General features: G+C 37.0%; 1 protein-coding gene across 1 annotated transcript; it reads right to left on the bottom strand.

Moving 5' to 3' along the window:
• Window positions 1-3,874: 3,874 nt before the first annotated feature.
• Window positions 3,875-5,112, bottom strand: RB195_021546 (uncharacterized protein; the record flags this gene model as incomplete). Its single annotated transcript, XM_064208346.1, has 2 exons — window positions 3,875-4,032; window positions 5,055-5,112. The coding sequence occupies 2 exons, from the start codon at window positions 5,110-5,112 to the stop codon at window positions 3,875-3,877; spliced, it is 216 nt and encodes a 71-aa protein (XP_064064227.1).
• Window positions 5,113-17,226: the final 12,114 nt, after the last annotated feature.

The raw sequence follows: 17,226 nt of genomic DNA, 5'->3' as shown, positions 1-17,226 counted from the left end.
CCTTTTATGCCCTGATGACAAATTTTCGCTAACATCTCATCTGTATAAAATCAGGTCATATTTGAAATTTCTACTTTTTTTTTTAGACTGATAATCCTGCATTCTAACGGTTAAGTACATAACTTCTTTATTTCTCATAAAAAGGGAAATAAACTCACTGGAAAGCGGTTTAAAAGGTGATTTGTTAATTTTTTTCTCTCATAAGAAGAATTTATGAGAAAGTAGCCGAAAAATTTGTAACAAAAGAGAGTTACAAGTATGAAAACCGTAGGGGTTGTAGAGAAAACATCCAATAAAAAAGGAGTGATAGTTCATATTCAGAGTTAAGGATTCACATAAGCTTTCAAAACTTAGCAGTTGATACCTTATTTTTAAAAATCCAGAATTAGCACTTGGCGGTCCCACTGAAGGCATCGGATTCTTCTTAAATTGGCCACTTTTTTTGCTTAGGGGAGGAGGCAATCCCTCTAAGTTCTTCGAATTTTAGCGAAAACGCATAAAATCGTTCTATTTGATGAAAGAAGGAAGAAATAAAATCCACACGGAATGTCTGCTGTCCGTTCCACATCCTCTTATGGGAACTACAGATTTGATGGAGATGAGCCCATCGAATGTACTGCTGCAATGCTTTGCTTGGTTTTTTTTCGTGAACGTTTTTGAAGGCAGTGGGAAAATTTGCAGCAAGAGAATTACTTATCGTGAATACAGATAAAATATAAGGTGCATATCTCAGTGACATTTAATTAAACTTATAAGCAGTAAAATATTCAGCGTACGTTAAATTGTAAGTAAATTAACCATTGTTCTTCCTGAAAAAACAATTAAAAACTTCTTAATAAAGATTTCCAAGTGACAAGAAAAAAGGACTGTTTTTTGGTAGTTGCTAGCTGCGGAAAATCGGAAAGAAAGAGTATCTACATCACTTAAGAAGGCAAAAAAATGACCGAATGAATAATAGAAAAATATTCAGTCTGCTGGATTAGGTAGTTCCAGTTCAACAGTAGACTGGGATAAATAAAAATTTCGAAGAATTTCCGAGACTTTGGGAACGAAGACCTAGAGATTGTTGAACAGCATTCAGTATATCGTTTTTTTTTAAATCAAATTTTACAATGCATATCGTATAAAAGTAAAGTTATTCCAGTTATTTATGAAGTAGATCTTCGTGCCAGGAACAAAAACCACCTCATAATAAAGTTTTGTTGGCCTCCAGAAAAGTACATCTTGTTTCGAAGCCATACAAAATTGCAGTTTTGGGCTCAATTTAGTAAGTGACAGAATGCTGAGGCGTGCAGTGACGAAAGGCTGCAGAGAACAAATGTAAATATTTTGCAAGCCCGAATAACAATTTTAATCGTTTCATGGATTGTAGTGTTAGAGAAAACATGCAACAACGAAAAGAACTCACCAATCCGAAAAACATTACCGTTTTTCTGGCAGTGAGATGAGTACTCGAAAGGATATCCTGGCGATCGCATTTGAGTTTATTTGTCACTCACATCATCGTGCCATATGGGAACCCGCACAGAGAGGGAGAGAGCAACCGTTTACGAAAAATGCGACAACGACCACTTGTTTATGTACGCATTATTCACCATTTTTACTTCAACACTCAATGAGTGAAAAAGTGGAGCGATCAGCCGTTGGTCCTCCCTCGAGAGGGCAATTTTTCATCGGATCATATCAGTCTCTGAGGCGGTCTTCGCCTTTCAACGCCTCCGTTTGCTTCACTCACACTTTGGTCTCAAAAGGGAGCGAGGGTGTCTCTCAATAAAAACGAAAGCGCAAAGAAAGGACTCTGAATTCCTGGAATGTCACGCCTTTCACAAACTGCGGACAAAATATGGGAAGGATTTGGAATCGACTACACTTTCCTCGCCCTAGGGACAAAGTTCTGGAAAAGAAACGTGATGAAAGTAGTTGCATACTTCGCTGACTCCAACAGACACATGATCTTCGAGAAAACACTGCTTTTCATCGCTGCTATCAGCATCCAGAAGAATTTGACGATGGGTTGGCGTAGAGTGTTGAGTTGGCAGTAGTTGATGAAAGAACTTCATCTCCTATCTTTCATTGTGTCAATCCTGAAAGAACGTCATGTTCACGCTTGTTGCGAAGATGCGAAATGATGCAATGAAGATAATTATTCAGCTAAAAAATGGATAAGGATGGGAAAGAACAATGATCCTATCGGACCAATTTTATCCTCTTTGTGGACAATTCGGTTCCCAACAATGATAACAATTCTGTATAGCCTGAAAATTCCACAATTTCTGGATTATACAGCAGGACTATAAGATATAAAACATGTTTAAGGACAAAAATATAGCTTCGATGATCAGTAATCTCATCCAGAATTTTGACAAGTGGGAGTCGGTTAGGTTTTCCTCATTAGGAATTCATAAGTAGTACTGCTGTAGCTGTTTACATTTGTAGGTTGCATCTGCACAGGTTCACAAAGCTCGGATCGAGACCGCTTTCCTAGGAAATGTTCGTATCTCTTCTAAAGAGCTATAAAAAGAATGAGAAAAAAATTGGACAAAAACAAAGCTATTGAACGTTCGTGATGATATTTGTTGTTAGGACAACTAGGAGTCCAATTATGCGCGCGAGGTATTTCTCAAGGACATTTCATTCGGTATTGTTGGTTTTTTGATAGGTTATGAGGGGCAAGCACGAATAGAAAGGCCGTATGCAATATAAGAATAGGAATAGTATCCTTGAACAATGAAGGAAATATAGGTTTGAGGATCTTCCTTAAAATAAAACCTGATTCTTGACACCAATTGTGGAAGAAAATTCTTTTGTTCGCCCTATTTGCCTTTAATACCTCCCCAGATTCCTATAAATCCTCCAGAAAAATATCTTTTAGAGTTCTATTTGTCTGTATCTGGTTGTTTTTTCTGGTGTATCTACCGTGCTGGGTAATAGTGTTCGAGTGATTTGGAGCCACCACACATATATAAAATAGTACTCTAGGTTGATAAGAAAGTTTTGTCATTTTGTACTTTTTTTTTGTTTTTTTTTTCTAATTCAGCATACAACAGAAATCAATCAACTATGTTATCGCACTATAGTTTTTAGTCACTGTAGTGCTCCATCTGATAAGCAGGTTAGCGATCCTTTTCTCCCAGAAGTGGGGAGGCTGCGGGTTGAAAAAGTCGAGTCGGCGACCGCCCGACTAATGTAATCGAACATTGTGAAAGTTTTCTTAGCCAATAAAGCCTTAAAGGCATCACCCCACAAATCTGAGGTGGTACGGATTTCAGGTGAAGTATTCGTATACGGGATAGTGGATTATAGACAAGTGGGTGATTCCGTACATTTCTTCTTAATTGCCGTAAAAAACGGTCCGGAAGATGCGGCGAGTGCAGAAGGCTGGTGCGCTCCAGTCGAACTCCTTGTAGAAATTAATGCGCCAGAACGCCCGAAGCCGTATCTTCCGGGCCGTTTTTTACGGCAATTAGGAAGAAATAGGGGGAACCACCCCCCCCCCCCCCCCCCTTCTCCATAGTCTCCCATCCCGTATACGAATACTCCACCTGAAATCCGTACCACCTCAGATTCGCGGAGTTATGCCTTTAAGGGGTGACAATCAGAAGCGGCTCTATCATGGAAAGAGGGGAAATGGGGTACTTCGATTTTTTGATGGGTATCTTTAGTTCTACGTGATCTCATGTTGTCATGAAGGAGATGCAACGAAGTTTCTCTCGCCCGCTTTTCTCGAACAACTCCCATGAACTTCTGGAGCTGAGTGCGTAAATGACAGTGGTGATAGTGTATCCTTGCTGGAGCAGCTCGTAGTACAGCATTCCACCAAATCCCAGAAGCAGCAGAGAAAGGCCTTTTAGATGTGCTAGTCCTTGTTTTCCTCTTATGAAGCGAGCAAACCAGCAGTGGACGGTCGTGATGGTGGTGGTGGTGTTTGCCAATGTGCTGTTGATGTTGCGGACTGCTGTCGTCGTTCCACTGCCATGGCGCCATTCACAGAAGATGATAGTTTGAAGCTGTTCTTGTCAAATTCACATCGTGCTTAAAGTTAAGGAGAGGATACCAGGCTGTATGTACGTTTTGCGGAGAAGCGTTGGGAATGTTCTACAACTACCACACGATACGTCATTGGTGTCGATGAAGAATCGAAGTTCAGGAGTCCAGGAAAAATGTAGTTGGATGGTTGGGGCATTCAGTGGCTCCCTTATTTCTTGAAGTAAATGCTTGAATCTATCGGGGCTCCGTAGCCTAAGCATTAGTCCTAGAGGATCTATGACATGTAAACTAAAGTTACTAAGAGAGGAAGTAAGTTAGAGCGTCGAGAAATAAGGGGACCATTGAGTGCCCCCCAACTACATTTTCCCCAAATTAAGAAAGTTTTCAAAAGAAAACTCTGACAAGACTTTCTTAACAACCTATTATATACTGTACAATTAAACATAAAGCTGCAAAAACCTTCATGGACAATTTCAAGGACAAATTAGAGAACATAAGTACAAATATAATAGGATCTCCAGGAGACAGAATGGAACTAATATCTTCTGTATATTTATTTATTCGGCAAGCGATTTTCTGAAGATTTTGCACCTGTACAAATACGAGTGTTGAGGCGAAAACTTTAGCTTTCGTACAGCTTAGATTGTTTTTACTTTTCACAATAATAAAAAGTGATAAAAACAAGTCAAAACTCACCTAATTCTGTGTAAATTGACTGAGAACTTCTGCTTCGACTCCAAAAAGGGGTGAAATGTTTAAAAGTTCAGCAGTAAAACAAAACTAAAACTAATTGAGCAAAGGTAGAGGAGGAGGAGTGCGTAGCAGCGAAAGAGTTAATTTCACACTGAGAAACAAATTAGCACGTTGCCGCAAAGAGAAAACAACCGAAATGGGAGAGAACTAACTTCCAAACAAGGATCCAGGTGTTTATTGAGAATGTCGAATAAATGTTGGATCGGAAATGATTATTGGTAATCGTGTAAGGAACCAGTACTCATGTTAGGCTTGCTTATTAGGTATAAGAACAGCCAATGCTCCAGTATTGAACTCTTCCTGAATTTACAAACCCATACTTATTTCCAAAGTGATAACATTGAAAGCTGCCAGCAGCTCAGAGGCTTCCATGGCTTCACAGAGAGGAATTAGCCCGTAGTCATTAGTGTAAAGTTGGTATTAGTCTAAACTTCTAGGGTTATTCTGAGATGGGCAAATTGAGCAGAACAGTCCTTGGAATCCTATTGCTTGGAAATGAACTTATCCTTTAATAGAATTTAGTGAAGAGCATCCGGAAAAAAGCTAAGCAATTAGCTAGACAGCGAGCGGAATGAGAAATGTAGGAAAGTGCCGAGAAGTTATCAAATTTGATGACTCCTAAAGGTGTTATGCCTATTTATAATATACAGATGGGAACGTGCGGGACCTTGTCGTATGAAAAAAGATACGTATGAAAAAAAGAGCAGCTCAAGAGATTTCTGCGTTCAGAAGATCCTGTCAAGAAATGTAGGTGTCAGTACCAAAATATGCTTGTCGAAAGGCTACATTGCACGTTCGGTGAGGTATGGGAGGAGGAAAAGGGAGCACGCGTTCGAAGCAGCATATCCCGAAACGGACGTCGTTGGAGAACCTGCGGGAAAATAGAGTTCGAGGTGTAGAAAAAAAACAAGAAACTAGAAAAATAAAAAAAATAGAAAATAAGCTCAATTTTTGCTATTGCTTTGAATAACTGCGTGGGAAACGGCATTTGTTCCTATGAGAGATTTGAAAACACCCACCCTGGTGTCGCGCCGCATGCACGTGCGAGCGGTCACAGATCATTGGGGGCTCCCCACCAGTCTACTCAAACACAACAATCAATAGGCTGGCGTATATGTCTAAGGGAGTATTTTTCTGGAGGCTTCCGGGGATTGATTGGGGCCCACACGCTTACTCGTAATCAACACCTAGAGCCCTATATTTTCAACAAGTCTCCCAACAACGTCAGTTTCGTGAAACGCTGCCTTCGAGGAGAAGAAGAGTGTCAGTTGCCTCAGACGCATCACGGTGAATGACAAATATCAGTGGTCATAACTTCAAATGGAAATAGTGTGTGAGAACAAGGAAATGCCTTCTAAAAAGCAATATTTGTGAAAATTCTCGGATTTATGGTCTTCTCAATATTAATCCCTAATAGCAGTCTTTGGGAATGGTCCCGATTTCAAGTATGCCAGTGAAAACTATCTCCACAAATTCATAAAGCATCAATAATCAGAGACATTTGCATGTCCTTGCAACGACTGCGAAAACATGTCCGGGAAAATGAATTGCGCATTCATACAAAATGACAAACTCATAATGTTAGAGCAATAAAATATTTTAAGAACATGTGGGTAAATCCCGTAAATTTTCGTAGGGATTTGCAGCACATGCTTCTGCTAATGTTTTCGTGTTTTTCTGCTGTTTCAAATTACTGGATTTGTGGTAAGAGTTGAACATTTTCATCGTGATCCTAGTGAGCTTCGTCTCACTTCCCATTCGTTCGATGTAGCGTGGGCGTCTGTAGAAAATATCTAGAAAATGGTAGGTGGCTAGCGGGCATGGCAGCGAAATGCCGAACTTCCCTAGATATCCTGAGCGCAGAGGCTTCTGAAACTCTGATATATTGACTTACAGAACGAGCCAACTCTTCACATCCATGGAAGTAATGGAATAGAACAATGTGAAGAGATTACTGGTGTAAGTGTCAAGTAAAGCGACCATATACACTCATATGAGTAATGAAATCCATTCTACGTGCTTCCATTTTCCATTTTTTTCAGTTTCATGGTAGCAAAATGTTCTCATGTTGAGTAAAGTGATACATCGGGTGCTCCTGATGCCCTTCATTTCTGGATTTGCAGCGGATATATTGAGTTATTTGTTTTCACCAAAAGGTGCTACCCTTTAAAAGCAGGACAGGGGAAAAATCTAGCAGTCATGCCTAATTTGTGAAAGAAGAGAAATGAGGAGAAGAGAGAAGAGAGAAATGTGTGAAGACCATAAAAATTTGTTGAATATATAGGAATTTTATGACTTTAAGGTGATTTTTAAGGTTGATTTTTAAGGTTCGTGCAACGTTTTTTTAAGAAGTTAATAATCATCATTAGGTGTGGAATAATTATGAACAGTTACGGAAAGCGTTCACACTACAAATTTTTTTTTTCGAACAAAGATCAAGGAACATAACGCAACATCTAAAGAATTTGCCGGCGAAACAAAGAAGAAGTTGAACAGAGTCCATTATTCCAAGAAACATACTCCTGAATCCCCTCCAGAATAGGCGCCACCTACGTTTTAAGCATAAACGGAAAGGAATTCGTAACGAAGTGCATCTCAATATATTCGTTTCTTGTTTAGACCATTACGGTTAAATTTATTCCACACTTAAGTTCATTCCAGACCATCCTCAAAAGTGCAATACAATGAAGTCGCAAAACACACCGCCCCCTATTCATCATCCAGCTATTTTCGGATGTTGAACATTGGAAGTACATACACTCACTAAACGTTGTTGTTGTTGTTGTTGTTGTTATGTGCTTATTTATCACATTTTTACACCTACGAAGGATCTACGAAAAAAAATATTTTAACATAGTTGCAAAATGTCGATCATTATGGAAAGCTTATAAAGTGAGGATTTTTTTAATTGTACCAAATAGCTGGAAAGCATGCTTGAAATAGCGAAAACATCTCTTAGAAATACTAGCTGAATAAATTAAAATTAAAGATCCTGTTTCAACTTTTTAGGATTATGACGAGAGCAGATCACATTTCCTTGAAATTTAAAAGGTAGAATTTAAGTAATACTTAGTATCCTCCACCAAATTCGAAAGGCACCAACTTTTCTAACCTTTTACAGCATCGACAAAAATCTAAGCGGACCGGTAGCTCAGCCGTATATTGAAGAGAACAGTTATCAATAATCCACCAGATGAGACGAGGATTTTTGAGGTTTTCATGCAGGCGAATCATCTATACGTTCTCCATTTTCTTTCCTTAATGAATCCTTGACGCTGCTGCTGCACTGCTAAGAATTTTTACATTTCACAATATAGATAGGATAATGTTGAAGTTCCTTTTCTCAAATCTAACAATTCACAATTTCTATTTGAGAACAATCTACTTTAAAGGCATCACCCTGCGAATCTGAGGTGGTACGGATTTCAGGTGGAGTATTCGTATACGGTATAGTAGATTATAGATAGGTGATTCCCTCCATTTCTTCCTAATTACCGTAAAAAAATGCCGGAAGATGCGGCGCGTGCACGAGGCTGACGTGCTCCAGGCGAATTCCTTGTAGAAAATAGTGCGCCAGAACGCCTGAAGCCGTATCTTCCGGGCCGTTTTTTACGGCAATTAGGAAGAAATGGACGGAATCACTCCTCTCTCTATAATCTACGATCCCGTATACGAATACTTCACCTGAAATCCGTACTACCTCAGATTCGTGGAGTGATGCCTTTAAAGTAGCATGAGGAGTCTAATAGGAGGATTATTGCTATAAATATCTGTTTTTTGTATCTTGCATATAAACTTGAGAAGACAACAGAGGTTTGAAGTGATCTCTCCTGCCGTAAATGTCAAAGGTGCCTCGCGAAGACAAGAATTGTTTCAAAAAAGAGGAAATGCATCCTTTAAAAAATGAAAATTAAAAGAAAAATAATTTCGCGGTTTTGATATTGTATTCGGCAATGTGTAGTCATGCTAAGAGAAGGAGGTTATGGAACTTCAAGCAGTTCTAGTAAAGAGAGCTAGGCTTACCAAATAATGTACAAAACGCTGTTTTAAATGTTATCATTATTGTTTTAAAATGAACTTTAAAATGAACATTTCCAGAAATTCTACGGGATATTTCAAATGTGGGCCGTCGAGATAAAGAAAGATTTGCATAGAGATCTCACCAAACCACAGTCTCAGTATCCTCTTGGCTTGTTAGTTGTCCACTCAGGGATTGCTATCCACTTAGTTTCAGATGCTTGAGAAGAAAAAGACAAGAGAGGATGAACAAAAATAATAGTTCCTATCAGTGAACACTCAACGAAAATACTAGGAGATACGATCAGAGAATAATGTAATGAAGAAATTTATTGTATGTTGTTCTTTGAGTTTATAGTCCAATTCAAACCTCTGAAATTATAAATCGACATTTTATCCACCAAATATTCTCAGAAAACCTATAAAGTCCGAACATGAGGTATGTTAGGTCGCAAAGCCTTGCAGCTCGAAATACCTCGCACAAGGGAGGCTTGCAGGTTTTTTGCTCTTCCTGGAAATGAATGATCGCAGAGATTTTTGATGTCGAAATAAAGAAAAAAAAAAGAGAAGAAAAATTGGCTATTACGGCAGCCACTAAAACATAGTAGGTAATAAATCAAATAATTCAAAAATTTGTTCAAAATTGATGAGCTTTTTGAAGCTTTGTTACGGAAGCATAGTGATGTCATAGATAAAGAAACCAAATTCCTTTTCTAAATATTTGCTGATGAAATTCACGTTCTTACCATATCCTACAACAATTCCACATTCTGTTGTGGAACATCAAGGATACTCACTTGCTCTGAAGGTAATTTCGAAACATATCAAAGTTTTTTTTCTTTTACAAAGAATTAAGAGTACAGAACATCTTCTAGCAACTTTGAAGAGTTTAGGATTTGCAAAATTTTTGTTATGTTTTCTTTTTTGAAGGCATTTTAACGATCAGAGGAATTAAGTAAACTGACATACGTCTCCACATTAATTCTTTTTTTGCAGGATAATTCAGAAGATGAAGTTAGAAATCGAATCAGAAAGATGTTCTCCGCGAAATGCTTCATGACTTATTGTTAAGTTGACGGTGAGGGATTTAAAGGATTTCTAATTCACTAACAGAAGAGACACTGTGCAATTATAACTTTATTTTGGTGGCAGCGGCGAGTCTTTGACACTTAAAGACGAAGAAAAAGCCATTAAAAATAATAAAATCTATTTCTTTGGCCATTTTAAAGCGGCCTTTTTCAGAAGAATGAACAAAAAACGCGAATAACCGCATATTTATGAAAAAGAAAAACAACCTAAGTATAAGAAAGCTATTGGTTCTTTATTTTACTAGTAACTTGTTGATGTATATATTGTATTCATAAACTATATAATTTTATATTTCATATCTTCAATAATCAAAACCACAACTGATTTGTTTGGCGAATGTTTCGTAAGGAAGACATTCAAGAAAAAATTTTGCGAGCACCATTGTCATCTACTGATATATTTACATTACAGTATGATTTATACTAGGCTTATGTAAAATTTAATGTGATAACACTTAAATTTCACTGGACGGAAAAAAGGAAATCAACCGAACAGTTACCAGGGAAGTTTTAGTGATCTCAATTTTTTTCGGATCTGGCGTTAGTGAAAAAATATTTTAAGAGCGCCCTACAATGGCTGATATTTAAGCGCTTAAAACACTTGATATCCAATAGCAGAGAAGAAAAGTTGTTCCTAAGAGCCTAAGAGTTCTAGCACTTTTCGTTGGTGAATGGGAACTAACGAGTTAAAAGAGGAAAACGAATTTTCCAGTTTTCTAAAGGTTTTCATACCTATTTCTTCGTAACCGAAACAAAACTGCATCAGAAGAGAGTTCATAATACGCTGGATTTGTGAGAATGGACCAAGTTCATGGTTTCACTCAAAAATGATCACTGATCGTAAGTAATCTGCGCAAGAAAAAAAAAAGAAACAGACATATCTTTGAGAACGAATCATAAAGCGATGATTAGCAGCGTTGGAGCTAATTCATGGCTCAAATTTCTGGAGTCGAGTACGCCATCTGTTACAAAGAATTCCAACTTGTTATTATAAAATGGGTCGGTTGTACATCATCGAGAGGGATTGGTTGAACTGAATCGGAAATATGGAGCCATCACTTAAAGCAAACGTTCTCAAAAGAATTCAAGCTTTATTTTTTTAGTTAACACCGCCTTCTTCCTCTTTCATATCCACAAATAATGCACGCATTCATGTAGATTGTACAGGGTTGAATCCATCACAAATTCAAACGCCTTTAGCCAGTAGAAAATGAATGAAACGTCGCTGCTAGCTTCTAGCGAAAAGAAGAAATTATTAGAATGTCTAAAAAGAAGCTCCTCGTCCTTTATAGATAAACTTGAATTGAAAAGTGACCATGGTATGGAATCGCGTTCCAGATTAACTATAACGAGAACAGCAAAAAGGAGGAAGGAAGAATAATAATCTTCGAAATTTGAACGACCTCTCGAATTTTCGGCAATTTTCTACAGTTCATTAATAATTATGTAAACAACTGCAAATATATTTTGAGAAAAAAAAACGTATAAAACATTATTAGACCCAATGATGGGAAAGCAAATATTATCAGCGTATTTAAGGATCAGTCTGAACGTCTGGCTAATGCCGGACTTCAGACTTTCTCTGATGTTCGCTTCGCTCCCCTTCACTGATCAATGAAAATTAATAGTAGTACTATTTTTCTGGAAGTAGATTTGTGTTTTCTAACAACGCTTTCTTCTTCTTTTTTATTATAAATAAAAGCTAAAGATTGGATAATTTTCTTGCTAAACTCGTCAGTTCTACATTTGGAGAATATTCAAACTTCAGCTTCAAACACTCTTTCGATACCAATATAATACAGACACAATTTTAAAGCGTTACTCGAAGAATGGGTGTTCCTCCTGATTTCCCTCAACATTTATCACAGAATGATATTTTAGCATGAAATGACGTGGACGACATTACCGTACTGATAAAGACAACGTTCCACGTCAGACCATATAAACAGCTTGCTACTATTTAAGCACCCGTTTGCAAGCGTTTTTCCACTTTCTGAGGAGGTGATGTTACCATCCTGAGGCAAACTTGCAAGGAAATAGGTACGGGGAGGAGTTATAGAGGCACAATGCAGCGCGTGCAGTGGCCACGGATATGAAGCGGTTGCAACGTAACATTTATCTTTTTCAACATCCACACGAAGTTGCTGCGGGACACTGATGCACGAAGGCACACCAATTCAACGCCATGGGACTCCTCGCACACAGTAATAACGGTCATTGGCGACGGTGCACTATTTCGACGCCGTGAGACCCGTCCCACTCCATTCCACCGTTTTCTGATGCCGGCGTACCAATTCGATGCCATCGAATCCGTCGCACCCCAGCAGATATTATCAGATATTATTATAACAGCAGATATTATCCTCGGCGCACCAATTCGACAGCGTAGGACCCGTCCCACTCTAGTTTCACGCTTTGGGGCGTCAGCACACCTATCTAACGTCGTTGGACATTGGACACGTCTCACCGCGTTCTGGATTTTCGCTATACATACATACATACACACATACGACAGAATAAACCCGTTATTATATAGCATGATTCTCTGAGCAGCCGAAATCTAAAGACATTTGGATGCGCACTGCTCACCAAAGTTTTACGGAATGATTTGCAACTAAGATACATATAAAATTCTTAATATTATAAAACTTCAATTACCGCACAATAATGGTTTTAAAAAATTAGAAAGCAATAGTTAATATAAGTGAGATTAGGGATGATACTTAATCAAGAACATCATAGCATCGGCGAACTTTGCGATACGGGAGGTATTTCGATCAGATCACAATAGTTGGAGATCAAAAAGATCAATTCTAGAAAATAGCAGCAGAAATTAATAAATTTGCTCACCAATTTCACCTTAAAACGACTACTCAATGAGTTTTCCAATGGAAACATCGATTTGTCCAGTGGTAATTATTTCTTCACCTTAATCAGAAAATGCTGACTGCTAATATTAATTCTTGAAATGTTTCGCTACCGAGAAAAACTATTAAGATGTCAGATTTGCCTCCGCAGAAAGAATAACTTAAAAGAACCTCAGAAAGTGTTGCCGTTAATAAATTAGAACTTTCAATTTCCCATCAAATAAAACATCTCAGTACTTTGTCGATATATAAACTCACAAGTGCTACATGTACTCCTAAAGTGAACGATAAAATTTGATGCAATATATTTCGTTAACATTAAAACATTGAGATAAGCAAAAGATGCTATTCTTATTGAGGAAAACATTCGAGAAGAGAATATTTTTTTTAGCAAGAGAAAAGATTTTCTTCGGTGCAAACCATGAAAACTGCAGCGTTTGCGTACAGTTGAATTCATGAGAAATAGAAAATAAGTGCTTATGGATTTTATTTTAACACGAATAAGTTTACAAATACAAATTTTTATACAAATACGCTACGGTGAGCCTCTCGTTCTATTTTTAGCTTTGGTTGAATTCCTGAAACATTTTCGACAGTGGCGTCGTGTAGCTAACAGAAGGTGTTTGAAATGTGTTAATGTCCTCAACTTCGGCATCTCAAATGAAGTACAAGTAAGTTATTTTGACAAGTAAATGTAACTCAGTTTACTATTACTATTATTAGTTTACTATTTCATCTGCCGGTGATGTTTTGGCGGTGATTTCTCATCAATATTCCCATTTGTGCTCTTCTAAAAAGTCTATCAAACGATTTAAATAATTAAATAAATCATTAAAATCTCGAAAACAATCCGAGAAATTAACCATACAACATTTTAAGGTTTTCGAAATAGTGATAGTAAACGGAATAATGATAATAATATGTAGTATAGAGCGATAATGGAAATAGCTGCTTTTAGCAGAATTTCCCGAATTATTCAGCGAATGAATTAAAAAAACAAAACTTAAACTTAACGGCACTAAAGGAATTAGTTTTTATGCAAAGTCCCAATCTACTTTGAAGGGAACCACTCATTCAATCAAATTTTAGACAACGAGACATCTGCATTCTGCACTTGGATTTAGTGCAAACGAAAGTAAACATTTGGTCAGTTGATGAGGGACGACTCATGGAAAAATAAGGTCTCAACTTTTAGTCTAGATCCTAGACCTTGGTTCTCTGTTAATCAATCAAATAGATGCAGAGCATGGATGATTAAGGATTAATTCGAGCAGAGCCGACTCTAATTGGTCGAATAAAACTTTATGACAGTACCACGTGAGAGGATTGATCCATAAAAGAAGATTCAGAATGGGAACCACGTAGTAGCACAATACAAATTTAGCGGTTGAAGAGTAGGGTTCGACTTTCAACTTTCTAGGGACAAAACCTTTTTTGGTGAATTCCTGAAAGATTTTTCAGAGAAGGAGTTCTTCAAATGTCCTCTGTAATTACTACAGTATACTACAAACTACTACAACTTGTGTTTAACCAAGAAGGAATGATACGTGTCCGTTTCCATTACGTCCACCCGGCGCCACATCGGGCAGAGTGAAACGGAGCCAGAAAGACGAAGGCAGTGAAAGCACGGAATTGAAGTGAACGCGTAGCGGTCGCGAAGTGGAACACAAATACCATTAGTTACGTACAAAACCAGGAACAATATATAACATTCTTGGATACTTAGTTTTTATTTATAAACAAGAGTATGGTAAGAAAAATTCAATTCCGGAATTTAGTGCAACGTTTTTGGACGTCACAAAATTGTTTCAATCCTTTAAAAGGTAACAGGTTCTACGGTTACCACTATTCAGTTCAAATTTCGAAGCTAAAAACAGGGAATTTATTCGATGCAGTAACCTTAGATTCCCATTCGCTTAAATTCACTTTCACTCTATCATTCTATTTTATTTATATTTATTTTTTTATTTTTTATTTTGCGTTATTTTCTAAATATTACGGTTGAACTTTTGTGCTGATAGGAAAGGACTGAGAAATTAGTTCAACTTCCACTTCGTCCTTTAATTAGTGGTCGATTAGAAAAAAATCAGTTTTGTTAAACGATTAGATGTTCGGATAAAAATAACAGAGTAGTAGAGAGGCGAAAATGTCAACAACACCAAAAACATTGAGAAATTTCAAAAGAATGAAAATTCGCATGACCATTATACTTTTCGACAAACGGGAACAATTAGAAATGCATGGAAAAATTTCATCATCCATAGTAAAAATTAGTGTTGCATCACTTTTCAGTGCGTATCCCACAACTGCATTGTTTCACAGATTAAATTTAAAAAAAAAGAAAAAAAGAAACAAAGCTGTAATCTATAAAAGTAGTTCTAAAATAAAATAAGAAACTTCTAAATAATTACTCAAAATTCAAGAACAATATGTGAAAAAAGGGCGGAAGAAAAAGAGGAAAAGTGAAGCAGTAAAAACCAATCATTTAAGCAATTTTAAAATAAATTAATAAAGTTAATAAGTATTGGAGGTGATTTTGTACATATAGCTTCTACATACAAATGTAGAGTAAGTAACTAATGCAGTAATGAAGATGGCAATTAAGCAAAAAATAAAATAGGCTTTCTAAGTTTGAACAGTGGGACCCATCTTAGATGCAAACAGTATTTCGTAGCGTCTTAACGTTTTTGAAACATCATATGAAGATAACAGAGAATTTTCGAACAGATTCCTTTGGGATTAGAAAAAAAGCTTTGACACTTCACTTGTGAAAAATTTGTCGGAACGAAGATTTCACTGAGAACCAATCTTCTCTAAAAGGCAACAGTGCTTCTGCGCTACGATAATAGAAAATTTAGAGGATTATGGTAAAAATAACCCTAGCGAAAAGCATATTTATTGTGTTTCTTCCAACTGAAAACCTTGATTGGGAACTTCCAGAATGGCCTGGATATTAATGCGAAAACTTGGCTTTCACGTATTCATCTGACTTGCACTCATGTGTATTATGTATTTAAATGGATAAATGAGGAGAGTAAAGGAAAGTACACTTGCTAATAGCTAGGATGAACTCAACCGCCCACATCTGATTTACTTTGCGAGTTTGAGTGACGCAATAATAAATTGAGTAAGTGCCCGATGAACAAAAACAGTGAAAAGGATGAAAAGCAGAGAATGAGAGAGAGGGAAAAAGACTCCGCGATGAATAAATGATAAAAAAAAACAATGCGGATAAATAAAATCACGGTCGCACTGCTGATATTATCAAGTTCATTAATTTTATTAAAAATCAACTTTGGATTTTCATCTCTCTTGGTGATTCTGGATTAAAGTTGCTCAACATGGATAACTGTTTCTAATACAGCATACTTTTTGTATCGTTATGATTTTCCAGAGCTTCTTCGAGTTTTCGGCTGAGGAAAATAAACATATTTCAAAGTTGTTAAGTAAATAAAAATAGTTTGTATGTTTTTTTGTTGTTCTCTTTTTGTTTTTGACGATTATGAATGCCATTTAAGAGCAAGATTTGAAAAATCTCTACACGGACAAAAACCAAGCCTCCAAGATCTGCTAAAAATTCTCGTTGAGATGCGAAGAGGCTACTGTACACCGCAAACAATACATCGGATCATTCTCGTTGTATTTTATTTAGAGAAAAACGTCAGAGCCTTCCAGGATACTTCAGGAAACTGAATAAATCCGGTACAATCGATAGTGCTCACGAAATCGCTTTCTTACTCGCCTCCAAACCTGTCTTCACATTAGTTCCGTAGGCACGTTTGCAAAGAAATACGTTGGTTTTTTTTTGAGGATTCAGAGTCATTGTTTGTCGGCGCAAAAGTGCAAAAACACAAAAGATAAAGCTCGAGTAACTTTCATTACAGGAGGCGATTTTCTTTTTGAACAAAAAGGAACGAAACGAGCGGACTGCCAATCAACAAAATGGACCTTTATCTTAGATGTGGTCTCTGCAGTTCAATAGCTGAAAAAAAACTGTCGTCTAAAATAAATTGCATTCGATTTTTCCAGAAATTATAAAGTCAATGTCCACGTTTTCTATTCGTTTCATCTAACAGTTCTGAAACACAAAAACCAGTCATTAAACTATAATAAACAACACTTTTTTGAAGCAAAAAACGATGTAAACAACTTTTTTCTAATTGATATTTTTATGTCGTATGAGAAAATAATGCGTATTCTTCAGCAAATTTACATTTCTGCTCATTTTTCAACAGACTTCCTTCCTGCTACAGTTAATAGAACACTTTTTGAAGCTACGTTTGCTAAAATATGTGTAGTGGAAGTGAAAGGATCTATAAAGAAGGGTTTTTGCAGCTTTATGCGATTTCTCTAACGCAGAGATCCAGTGAAACCAGTGATTAAAAAGGCATGAAACCACATTCAAGATGATCCAAGTTACATGAATTTAGAAATCAACTGAAATGAAAGATTACTCCGATGAGAACTGCAAAAGGTATGAACGAAGGTAAAAAGCACGCTTGAATTTTTAAGGA

Source organism: Necator americanus, chromosome X (assembly GCF_031761385.1).
Source record: "Necator americanus strain Aroian chromosome X, whole genome shotgun sequence".
NCBI classification, from domain to species: domain Eukaryota; kingdom Metazoa; phylum Nematoda; class Chromadorea; order Rhabditida; family Ancylostomatidae; genus Necator; species Necator americanus.
Note: the sequence above shows the minus strand (reverse complement) of the source record. Positions and strands in the feature narration are given on the sequence as shown.